At 43.1% G+C, this 13,109-nt stretch overlaps 1 protein-coding gene across 1 annotated transcript; it reads right to left on the bottom strand.

Moving 5' to 3' along the window:
• Positions 1-6,213: 6,213 nt before the first annotated feature.
• On the bottom strand, positions 6,214-6,957 carry LOC110547254 (tetraspanin-7-like). Its single transcript, XM_060366265.1, has one exon. The coding sequence runs from the start codon at positions 6,946-6,948 to the stop codon at positions 6,214-6,216; it is 735 nt and encodes a 244-aa protein (XP_060222248.1). The 5' UTR covers positions 6,949-6,957.
• Positions 6,958-13,109: the final 6,152 nt, after the last annotated feature.

Genomic DNA, 13,109 nt, shown 5'->3' with positions numbered 1-13,109 from the left:
CATGATCATTCAGGCCTTTACAGCCATTGAAGCAGGACATTCTCCCCAAGCATGGTTGCATACCATAAAAAGCTAAAATGATACGCAATAGTGTTCTTAAATCACTGTTCCATCTTTCCAGCCCCAGAGCTGAATGTATCTTATATCAAAATACCAAGAAAAATGATATGAAACTTGGGGAAAATGGAGGGAATTGTTTAACAATCAATGTAGAGCGATCAGTAATGTGAAAAAACCCAGTGAGCTAGATAGAAAGCAAGAGCAGTTCTGCAGAGGGAAAGGTCATCTCCTCCAGGAAGCAAGAGAAACAGGCAGAAGAGAAATGCTGTACTCTAATCTGTACATCTTCTGGCCATGTGACAGGGACATGTTCCTAGCCCTGTCTGCTGCCGACACCACTCTCAAACATAAAATAAAGAATAATAAATGCATGTAGTCAAGGTTTCCTAATGCAACAGAGAAGTACTACTGTCTGAGTTTATGAAGAACGTAAATTAGACCTTAAGTTGGTCATAAAGCCTAGTGGAAACTGAAAGCTGTGATGTAGAATTTCTGTTGCATAGTAGTCACTAGCATTTTCCAGAGTTTGACAATTTTCCATAAGCTATAACTTCTCTGAAAATACTGCTAAAATACTTTTGAAAATGTTAATAATTACTCTGTGCTACTTTGAAAACATATCTAGAATATCTAATTATTTGTGATTCTGGGAACTCCCATGACATTCCGATGAGTTCTCATTCTGAATCTCAGGCATAGGTCTCTGTGGGATATTTGGGAATGCTAGTTGATGGCTAAGCTACCCTGGGCCATCAGGCCACTAGCCAGAAGCCTGCCCTCTAAGTCTAAACATATAGACTTGTCTAGGAGGCTGGAAAAAGGGTCCAAGAAGGACATTTACAGGGAGGAACTAGAGACTTGAGGGGCTTTTGTGGAAAATGGCAAGTTACTATCAGCATTGATCACAAGTGCCTTAGCCAGTGCCTGCCCTGGTTCATCAGAATACCATCAGACAGTGCTCCCTAATGGCCAGATCTGGCTGACACATTCTCTCCTGCAGTTCTCCTTAGATTTGTGCTTTTGAAGCCTGGATAGAGAGCCAAGAACTATGTGGACCTCCATGTGGGCCAGCCTGTGAAGTGCCTTTATTGGCTCATGGAAAAGTCAGCAGCCATCCCCCTGATGCTGTCATCTCCTCTGTCTTTTCTTCCAGCTCAGCCAACATGCTCACGGATGTCCCTACCTTAGAGGGACTTCACTTCCCCATCGCATGGGTAATCATGATGACAGTTTCTGCAAGTGACTGGATCTAAGATTGCCTAGGAGACAAACTTCTGGCATAGCTACAAGGGGTTTCTTAAGTAGGTTAACTGATGAGGAAGACCCATCATAACCCCATGGGCTGGAACTGAAGATTAGGTGAAAAGTAGAACATGAGCTGAGCATAATCAGTCATCACACTGGGCTACCTGACGGTGGATGCAATGAATCCAGTAATTGCATGCTCCTGCTGCCTAACGTCCCCACCATGATGGGTGGACTGTAATCCTTCAAACTGTAAGCCAAAACAAAGCTCTCCTCTACTAAGTAGATTTTGATTTGGTATTAGGTCACAGAAATGAGAAAAATAAGAATCAAAGTTATCAAAATTTTAATTATCTTAGCCCTGAAACTTGACATATCACTTCAATCAGGAGACAGAAATTTCAGGATAGACCAGGAGAGAGTGAAAGGATGGATAACTTCAGCACCTGATGAAAAAAAAAATTTTAAAGAAATATGAGTCAGTGACACATGAGCAACTGTAAATGTTTAGCAAGGAGTTGAGGAAGAACTGAAATCCAAACTCAGAGGTGTTGTAGCAGCTGACTGGATGCTGGAGAAATTCATGTAGGTGCTCAAGCTGGATCTGGTCTGAAAGAACTGACTAAGAAATGGTGGGATCTAGGGAAGATCATCCTGAGTGAGGTATCCCAGAAGCAGAAAGACACACATAGTACACACTCACTTATAAGTGGATATTAGACATATAATTTAGGATAAACATACTAAAATCTGCACACCTAAAGAAACTAAGCAAGAAGGAGGACCTAGGATAAGAATGATCAATCCTCACTCAGAAAGGCAAATGGGATGGACAACAGAAGCAGGAGAAAACAGGGAACAGGACAAGAGCCTACCACAGAGGGCCTCTGAGAGACTCTACCCAGCAGGGTATCAAAGCAAATGCCGAGGTTCATAGCCAAACTTTGGGCAGAGTGCAGGGAATCTTATGAAAGAAAGGGAAAATAGAAAGACTTGGAGGGGACAGGAGCTCCACAAGGAGAGCAACAGAACCAAAAAATCTTGGCCCAGGGGTCTTTTCTGAGACTGATACTCCAAGCAAGGACCATGCATGGAGATAACCTAGAACCCCTGCACTGATGTAGCCCATGGCAGCTCAGTGTCCAAGTAGGTTCCCTAGTAAGGGAAATAGGGCCTGTCTCTGACATGAACTCAGTGGCTGGCTCTTTGATCACCTCCTCCTGAAGGGGGATCAGCCTTACCAGGCCACAAAAGAAGACAATGCAACCAGTCCTGATGAGAACTAATAGACTAGGATCAGATGGAAGGGGAGGAGGACCTCCCCTATCAGTAGACCTGGAGAGGGGCATGGGAGGAGATGAGGAAGGGAGAGTGGGCTTGGGAAGGAATGAGGGAGGAGGCTACAGCTGGGATACAAAGTGAATAAACTGTAATTGATATAAAAAATTAAAATTAAAAAGAACAACCACCACTCCAGGGTAGAGGCTGACAGGTGTACACAGAAGAGTCAGAGTGCCAGAAGCCCTCAAAGGGAGGCTATGTGAAACCTGATAAGAAACAGACATGTCTGATTAGAAGAAATCAGGTCATTGACCCTGGCTAGGCTGGCAAGTGGCAATAGTCTCTTGCCTCTGGACAAGGCTAGGGCACACACACATTCACGTTCTGACTGATAAGTCAGGAGCTAGAAAAGAAAAAATACAAGCATAAATGTGGTGATAGAACAAGAAAGACATGACCCTGTGGTTTCAAGTGCTACCAGGGACTTCTATTGGACATGGCGCTCACAAAAAAAAAAAAAAAAAAAAAAAGTCCATCCACATTCACAGCTGAAGGAAGATAAGCCTAAGGACACCATAGTTAGGAGGCTGAGAGGATTCATGTAACAGCACTTGTAATGTTGACCACCTCAAAAGACCAGGTTTTCCACCACAAAATTAAATTACAACTCAACATTGGAGTTTAATTGCTGCCTGTCACAAATATCTATGAGCAGAGAGAGAAATTAGGTCTTTAAAAATCACTAAGACAGTGGGTTAACACTCTAAAACCCTGTCTTTTATTTCATCCCCAGCCAGAAAGATTGAGTGGGGCCCAAGAATCTATCGGTGCAGACCTCTGTCTTGCTCTTCTGGTCAGGTGGTCAGCCATGCTTTTGAGACACGGGATGCATGTGCTTCTCTTGCCTTCCTCCCCTCCCTTTTTTTTTTCATTCTGTGGTTATCTGGCTTTGGGCACTCCAAGAAATTCATACTCCAGTTTATTTCTGCTGCTGTCACCCTTGCACTGCCCCAGGAGTATTTGGGCTGCAAAGGGGATTAACTCAGAACAAGCAGACCTTACTCCTGTGTCCCTGCTGGCGTGGCAGTAACGTGCACACGCAGATTCCTTTCTACAACATAGAGTACGAGCGTGTCATAACACAGATGTGAAAGTACCACTCTCTGTCCTTTCCATCCCCCATTAAAGACGCAGAACGCCACACTCGAAATCTAGTCGACGATGGGAAATGTGCTATCATGGTAGATGCCTCTTCAGGGAAGAGGGCTTAACACAGGTCCTTCAGTGTCCATGCTAGATCTAGAAGTCTATGTTCTGGGCATGGTTAGAAAAAAAATACCCTAGAAATCTGAGTTTTCTTGAGTGTCACCTCTCTATTCTAGTTCCTTTATGTCTCTCTGTCTCTGCCTGCTTCTGCCTGCCTCTGTCTGTCTCTACTCACCCATGTTTTTCAAGTAAACCAGGAATGGACTTCTGAGCTTAGAATCTGGGTATCTGTTGTCTCCAAGGAAGATTCAAGAGACCATGAGCCACGTCTTTACTTGAAATGCAGACTAGTCTTCAAATGCTGGGTGACCAGAGTCCAAACAAACAGAAAACCCAAGAATGGCTTAAAACACAGAAGATAAGCTGCAGCCATTCTGATTTTTAAATCCCAGTAGCTGGAGTATGCTGTTTTGTTTGGTATGGTTTAGATTTTTTTGCCTTTCCCCACGTGGTTACATGATGACTGCAAGAAACCTATCATACATTTGCAAAAAAAAAAAAAAAAGACAGGAAAATAAAACCTTATTTTGTTGTAGTTTGTTTAGAAGAAGATCTCTTCCCAGAATGGTCTCTGAGTTTTCATGAGCTCAGCTGTTACTGGGAATTATGATGCTCACATCCACCCCTATCTCTGGACAAGAACGTGGCACCATTGTAACTACTGGTGTGACCATGACTCATGCCCTGGACTTTGGTACAATGACTCACGTGTGTCTATTAGCAACAATGACTGGACAATAAGAGGCAAAGTGCCACAATCAGCTAGCTCCATTCCCTCATCTCGAGGTTTTCATGGTGTTCAAAGAAAGTTCTATATGGGAGGTAAAGGCCACATCCCAAATGCAGCACCACTAATTAGATTTAAAAACTACTTTTAGAAAAGAAGCATTCCTCTAAGTTCCCCAATGGAGGACCTAACAGGTCACAAAGATCAGCCCAAAGAAGGGTTATTAACCAAGAGCCTTTATTAGTATACCAGAAGATTATCTGCAATTCTCCATTAACTTCCAGTGAGACAGAGAAGTGGAAGAGAACAGGCTACACACAGGAGCTCCAGAGGCACCTCTCTTTTCAGGCTATTCATAATTGCTCTGTTTATCAATGCACACATCACAAATGCTTATAAATAATGATACATCTTGTTGCCATTCTAAACAGAGGAGGTTGTTTGGAGGAAAGTATATGTGTGTGTGGGTGCTTATGTATGGAGGTGTGGAGGCCAGAGGTCAGACTAGGCTTTTATTTCTCTGATGCTATCCACCTTGTTTATTGAGGCTGGGTTTCTCACTGGCCTTCATCTTGCAAATTAAGCTGTGTGGGCCAGCCAATAAGTGTGAGGTCTACCTGTGCGGCCTCCCCAGCCCTGGAATAATAAGTGAAGGCCATCACATCTAGCTTTTCTGAGGTACCAACTTAGATCCTTATGTTTGCACTGCCAACTCTCTACCAACTAAATTAACCCTGAAGCCCAGAGGCACTGTTTTTAAAATATCTTTTTAAAATATTTGACTTTTGTTCCCCCTCTCTACCCATTTTTAAGTTGATATGAAGCCCTCGAAGTCTCAATGAAAGAAAAAAATACAGAAAAGGAAAAGAAAAAAAATAGCAGTTAGTTGATAAGGAAAACCAGAGTTGACATCATTACTTTCAAGGGAAGAAACAACACAGCCTTGAAATGAGCTTGTGTGGGTCTCAACTGAGTGGCCAATATGCACTAAGCTCCAAACCCAGGTGTGGAACCAGCTAGAATTTGCACACTTGATAGTTTTCCACGATAACGCATGCTTTCTTCATCTTATAACTTCTGACATGTTTCTTCACATCCTTAGGCATCCTAAAGAAAGTAGGGAAGACCCCAGCAAAAGTGAAAACCAAAGCAAACAAGATTAAACCCAAATAACTGATAATGCCATATGGTTATCGATCTACTGATGCATGGCATTTATGGACCATGATGAAGGGCGGCAGACTCCCATCCTTCATTCAGGACCACAGGAGGCCAGTGATACTGTGATAGCTAGTCTCCCACAATAAGCTGCCTGTGGACCCAAAACATGAGGGAGATCTTGAACACACAGGGCTGTAGAGTGGGGTTCACTATGACTGGCTGCAGGTGATTGCACGGTGTAACATATCAGGGCTTCAGGAGATGAACAGTCCTTCATGTGGGCTAAAAGTTGGAGCAGTGATCAGGTAGGAGTGTCAGCAACCTGTATGGGACAGGACCTGTGAGGAGGAAGGCAGTGAAAGCAGAGCAGGGAGAATGAGTTCTGTGCATCAATGTTCTTTGCAAGTCTTTCATAGGGTGGAGTAGTTCTCCTTGGAAACAGTCTTCTTCCTCTCTTGTTCTTGGAAAACTTTTCACATAATCTCATTCTGATGGGTCATGATGAACCGGGACAGACAACAGGACAGCCTCATGCCAACCAAATGGGAGAATGTGACTGCAAACAGCACTCCAATGATGATCTCCATGTTTGCCTCCAAGAAACCCATCACCAGAACATAACAGCCCCTCTGGTTAACTTTGTTGGCAGCTGTGGCCAGATTGTGTAGATCCTCAGGATTACAGTCAACTACATCCTTACAGCAACTTTTAGGGATACCATGATCCAGAAAGTATGTGCTGTTCTCCCAGTTGGTGTAGTTGTTCATGCCACAGCAGTTCAGGGTGTACTGCACCTGGTCCACGGCCTGGCTCTTCTCATCATCGCCGTTATAATTCTGCACAGCATTGGTGTAAACCTTCAGGAGTCTGTTCTTGATCTCATGGTGACATATAAGCCCTAGAATGCTAACAGCAACCTCAGCCAGGAACACCAAGGACAGAAACAAAGTGTACAGCTTCAGCATCCACGGGCTGCCTCGGCATGCAGCAAAGCATCCAAATAGACCAAACATGACAACCAGGGCACCTGCTCCAATGAGCACAAAGGGAACATTTGCAGAGTCCCTGGCAAGAAGAGAGATATAGATATCCAGAGTAAGCTTTCCCCAGACTCCAGTAACCAACAGGATCACCCCTGTGATCCAAAAGACAAAGGAGTAGATGAGGACAAGGGTTTTGAGACAGTTTACCACAAACTTGGTCTTCATTCTTCTCAATGCCACAATACTGCTCCCAGAGAGAGAAAAAGCAAGGTTTCCAAGCTGACTTGTCTTAATCCTTGCTGTAGGCTTGTTTAATTCCCCTGAGACTAGAGTTGCTGACTTCTTCTAGTCTGGTTGGCAAAGAAAGACTGCAGGAAATGAAGTTTTTGCTTTCTATGTTTGGAGGACTATTGTGGGTAGACTGGCTTCCTTCTGGATGGTGGATACAGCAGAAGGCTGGGCCTCCGACGACGATGTCTTCCCCATTCGCCTTATCTCTCCACTATATGGTCATGGACTCCCTCCCTCCCTCCTGTTCCTGGCCCTCATTAGCACCAGTCATTAGCATGTCCCATGTTTTTCTCTCAAGCCCTGGGCCACCTACAGGGTGAGAGATGGCATTGATGTCCCTTTTCCCAAGAAGGATATTGGTGCCGGCTAGCCCTTCTCATTGCCCCGCCCTGACATGTCACAGGTTGTCAAGCCATGGCACTCTTGCAGCTGGCTATCTATTTACATTGTGACCCAGGGCACTTATCACAATGGGGATCCCTGTGGCCACCACACATGAGTGCTGACAGAGACAAAGCAACTAAGCAAAAAGGCAAGGCTTTGGAAGGCAAGTAAAAAAAAAAAAAATCTCAGCTCCATGTCCCAGTTTTGACTCTTACAAATTAAAGGTGGTTGAAAGTTTTTGTTATCTCTCTTTTGTAGAGATGGGGACCCAATTCTCTTCCTTTAAATGTCAGCTGGCTTAAATGATTTGCTTGACCAATAAATTATGATAGACATGACAATTTGAGACTCATGGAGACAACTCATAAAAGGAAGGTCTTGTAGATTTTTGCAAACTCTAACCTGGGAGAGGTTAGTTCCATAGAGAAGTTCAATTACCCCGGACTTCCGTAATGTCAGGAAGCACAAGCTATAGGGAAAAGGAGGAGGTCAGGTCCAGCCAAGTGTAAGTAAAAAAATGTAAACTTGGACATCCCATCCCAGTAAACACGATTTGAAGAAAATCGAGGGATCCGAGAGATAGCCAACCCCAACCTATTAGACAAGTGATCTCAGTGACTCTAGTCATTTGAATCAGCCTAGGTAGAACTCAGTCACTGTAGCACAGAGACTAACTGAATTCCTGACCCACAAACTACTGAGCTGACAGAACAACCGGCGTTGTCCACAGCGAGGCTTCAGGGTGTGAATTTTGTTCCAGTGGATAAGTAGGCCAAGGAACACTGGGCAAATCCTCATCCTTTTCTGGAACATCCATTTTCTCAAATACAAATGCTATCTTTTTCATCGTCAAAACTTATTTCGGATGGCCCTCAAAAAAATGACCTGGTGCTTAACACAGGGTCGGTAGGGACCTATAATAAAAACATATTCTAGGCAACTGTATGTTACATTCCTAATTAAGAACAGCTGAAGGTAGCTGATAAAGCTTCTTATGTTCTTAGTAAGAATTCTGAAGCTAAGAGTTACCCATGACTGTCTCCTGGGCTGCTTAGCACCAGCCCAGGTGGGGCTCAGCAGAATCTCCACTCAGGTTTAAAAACTGTTCCTCCTGAACTTCAAAAGTGGGGTCAACTGTTTGAAGATCAGTGAAAATAACCATGGCAGCATTAGAGGTAAAGAGGGTAAACAGCGCGCACATATGCTACCGTCTAAGGCTTTGAACACCACACTATTGGATACTATGACAGTTAATGTTGTTAGTGTTTCTGAGCCAGCTTTTCCAATATTTGGTCAAACATTAATATAGGTGTTTTCTGCATGGTGTTTACATAGACTCATGCTCACATGGATAAAGTGCAGTGGATTACTATCTGAAGGATGAGTGTGTATTACTCAACGGATAAGCCTTTCCTGAGCAGGAGGAATTGGCACAAGAGCTGTACTATCAACTCTTCCCTAAGTCTCCAGCCTGGACTTTTGTCATTTATAAGTGAAATGTTTGAATTCATGCACAACTGTCTTGCCTCAAGTCCTCTCCCACACTAATGGGTATTTGGAGACCCACCCTTGCTATTTTCTTGTTTAATAGAAAAACTGGATAACCGTTATTATGTTCTTATAACATCATCAGCCAGATACAACATGGAATGAGCAGAGCTTGTCAGAGAGACAGGAGGAGAACAGAAAAGGTCTCCAACTACCTCATGCACACTGCAAAGCCTGCAAGTACATAAGTTAGTGTAGGCACTACAGCAGACACCAAAAATACCAATGAAGCAAGGTTGCCCAACCTCCTTGAATGGGCACTGAAGAAAAAAAAAAAAAAAAGGCATAGACCAAACCAAGGAAAATAGGGTTTCATAACAAAACGAAAATGACTGAGCCTGTGGCACATCAGGGGTGCTCGCTAGTGGGTTACCATGGGGTTTGGGGAGAGTTTAAATTTTCATTTTTAAATTTTTTATTGCAACATATGTTCCTCATATGAATGAATGACTGAAGATGATCACAAAGCTTCCCACAGGCACTGATAAGTTAAAAACAATAGCACTGGCTTCTTCAGGAAATTTAGCACTCCTAGGGACTCCTGCTGCAGGTAAATAATTGCAAGAGGTACTCAAGGGCAAAATGCTGTCTTAATAGCAGCCTATGCACAATAATTTATAGGATAGCCCAGAATAAAAAGTTCAATATTGGAAGATAGTAATCACAAATTATTGCCATGGTGGGTGTCATCGGCAGAACTATCTTTCCTTATGGTCACATGCGGAATCTGGGTCTGTGACATTATTCTCCTTCCTCGTTTCTCTTCTGTCTCTCTTGACCTTTGCTGCCAGGTTCTCCAAAGTTCTGTAGTGAGTCATATCCCTCTTACTATCTGCAAGGCTTAGAAAATGACTTCAGCTACTGCCCAGCTGGGGATGGCCTCCACAGCGTATCCCTGAAACAGCCCTGAATGTCCCAGGGGCATGTCAGCAATTCAACAGATCACTCTTCCCCTTGTTCTTTCTTCCCTCCTGTGTTTCTCATGTCCACAACTTGCATTTCCAGTCCGCAGCCCAGAACACTGGTACTTACCCTTTCCCCTCTCCTGTAACAGCCAAGCAGTTGCTGACCCTCGCAGCCATTCCTCCCCCAGCCAAGTCCTTTAGGCCATTCCATCCCACCCTCCTCACCGCAGCTGCCTTGACTCAGTTCCTCAGTACGTGCTGCCAGGGTCTCAGCAACAGACTCTAATCCATCTACCTTGTGTTTCTGAAGAACTTCCAGCCTACCCGTCTTTCCAGTTGCACTACCTCCTTGATACATTCATACCCTTCATTGTAGTCAAGCTTCTCTAATATAATGTGTCTGACTATGAGCTTGAATGGTGAAACTTGGGGTAAAAATCTGTTTTGGGTGTTTTTTTTTCCTCCCACAAAGATGAATAGTATATTGTTGGATAGATAGATGTATGGATGGATGAATGGATGGACAGATGGATGAACTGGTGAGTTAGTGGACCGAAAGGCAAGAGTAGCCCATTTAATCTTGGGAGACCAGAAAAATCTTTATAAAGTATGTGACACCTGTATTAATCTGTAAGCACTGATATAAAAACACTTCAAGACAGACGTGAAGGCTTGGCAGGCAAAGGGATCACTGTGAAGATGAGACCATCCTGACTGATATAGTGAGTTCTATCTAGGGCTACACAGTGAGGTTCTTTAAAAACCACCCAAACAAACAAAAACAACAACAACAACCACTTCCTTTGTATGAGCATCACATTGAGAGATGTAGAGGCCTCAAAAAACTCAGCATAGTCTCAAACCAAAAATTTTCTGTAATATAGTAGGCAGATGGGTCTAGCAGAAATGATGCAGGAAAACTACAACTGAGGCAAATATTATGAGCTCTCTTCCAGGGGGTGAGAGGTGCAATCTCATGCGCTAGTATAGATCAGTTAGATAATGAAGAAGTATGTTGAAAACAACAAGTTTATTGTTCCTGTCCTGAATAAAATCTTCCAGGATTCATATTACCAGTGAATAGTGACCTGACAAAATAAAAAAATGTCCACAGCTCAGAGTCTAATTTCAGGGTACCAGTTTAGGTGATGAGACATGCTGAGGATGTTTTATGGCATGGAATAGGATGGGCACATCTGGATTTGGGGTGGACCAATCTGGCAAAGGTTTCTAATACAGAAGCAGACTGAAGTAGAGTTAAAGAAGAAGGAAGGGAATGAAGAAGGAAGATGTTGGGATGTCCAGATAAAAAGTCTGAACCAGGGCAGTGGCAGGGAACATGAACAGAAGTGCAAGGAAGATCTTATAGCCACTTGTAATTAAGAACCAATGACGGTTTTGGCTTCTTTGTCAAAAATTAAGTCTCTGTAGGTGTGTGGGTTTATTTCTGGGTCTTTAATTTGATGCCCTTGATCCAACAGTAGTCTGTTTCTATGCCAGAGGGAAGGGGCATAGGGGTAGAAGAGGGAGGGTGGGTGGCACTGGAAGGAGACAATGGAGGGGGCTACAGCTGGGATACATAGTGAATAAATTATAATTAATTAATTAATTAATTACAAATAAAAAGATAATAAAATTACAGACATAAAACAATAAAATGAAGAGATGATAGAAAAAGAAAGAACCACTGGTGGAGGAAAGTGAAATAAGGGCTTCTCACTGTGACTCCAATCACAACTTAAATGATGCATCCTCTGGAGGAGTCACGGGCATGATTATGTGTGGCAAAAACATTAAAATAGTCATGTGTTCATCTCAGCTTCTACAAAATATGTTGTCTTTATTCTTGTTTTGCTTCTGTTTTTGAAACAGTCTCTTCAAGGCTAGCCTCGAACCTGTAGTGCCTCTTCCTCAGCCTTCTCAGTGCTGAAACCTCAGGCATACCCTACCATGCTTGGCTAACATAATGGCTTTCGACTTCCCTTCTGCAAAAGAAACAAATACGTCCTTTGCTGTATTGCAGCATAACCAAATTTCTTTTCTGGTTTCTAGTGTGTCTCACCTAGTCATTGTTTGCCCAGAGGAGATATTTTATTAGTCATCCACTTCACAGCCCAGAGATACAAGATACATTATTGCTGTGTAACTGATGGAGTAGTGTGGAAAGACTGAAGGAAGAAATTTACCTTATTAGCATTCATTAGAGACAACAATCTCATGGTCCTTGCCTATCAGCTATTCGTGGGTTAAATCCGTCAGCCTCCTTGCATCACTTTTTAGTCACCTTCTGTAAGACACCGTTCAAGCTTACCATTTCACAAACATTTGCTAATAGCAACAAACCTTGCTGACAAAACCCTTCTGTTTGGTAAAGGCAGTGAGCGCTGGAGTTCTAGGCCCAGTGCGTATCTCAAGAAGATAAGAACCAACTGAGAAAGGATACGCTAGACTCACCTTTGCAGGACCCCCAACCAGTCACTGATGGGTCCATATGGAGATGCCATTTGACCAGTTTTCACAAGTGGCCTGACTTTTCTGAGATATGAGCTCATCCTTTGATGTCCTCTTGGAAGGAAAAAAAATCAGTGGAGTTGAAGCATACCCTGGCATCAGCCTGCATATCCTAGGTACTCCCTGCCTGGTGTGTGTCCAAAGATTTTTACTATGAACACCTGTGGTTTTTACCTTCTGAGATTACTTCTGAATTAAACAACTCTCACACAACAATAAGGACTACAAGTCACAAAAATTATTTTGTTGACTTTAGATCATCTTGTACCCTAAAATCTTTGCCTCTCAAGACCTTAAAAGTGCTTGCTCTTCTTTAGCAATCTACTGCTTCTGATTTCAGAACCATGTCCTTTCCCACTGTGACAGTTATCACTTCCTAGCTCATCTACCTCTTCTCTTCTCAAACCCTTTACCCCTTACCTACTCCATCAATTCCTGTAGCTTTTAAGTCTTGGTGTTTCACTCATTTCATCTTTCTAAATGTTTCTCATTGATTATAGGAAGACTTTTTTTTCTTGTAACCAAAACTTTAATCCCAAGGATTCTCACAAACACATTAGAAATGATAGCATGATAAGCACTGCACTCAGGGTCAGCCGCTTTGGACCCAGAGAAGAGCATGTCTGATTGCATGCGGGTTGATGCCCCAGGTCCCGCCTCTGAGAAAAAGGTATCTGACGGGTCTGATGCTCTTTGGGTGGATGACACCTAAATGAACATCTGTACAAAGTCCCAATTTATTTCTAA

This window comes from Meriones unguiculatus, chromosome 14 (assembly GCF_030254825.1).
Source record: "Meriones unguiculatus strain TT.TT164.6M chromosome 14, Bangor_MerUng_6.1, whole genome shotgun sequence".
NCBI lineage: Eukaryota > Metazoa > Chordata > Mammalia > Rodentia > Muridae > Meriones > Meriones unguiculatus.
Note: the sequence above shows the minus strand (reverse complement) of the source record. Positions and strands in the feature narration are given on the sequence as shown.

What these genes read in the sequence shown, in the direction of transcription:
- LOC110547254 (XM_060366265.1), bottom strand. Translation starts at nt 6,948, where the DNA reads ATGAAGACCAAGTTTGTGGTAAACTGTCTCAAAACCCTTGTCCTCATC.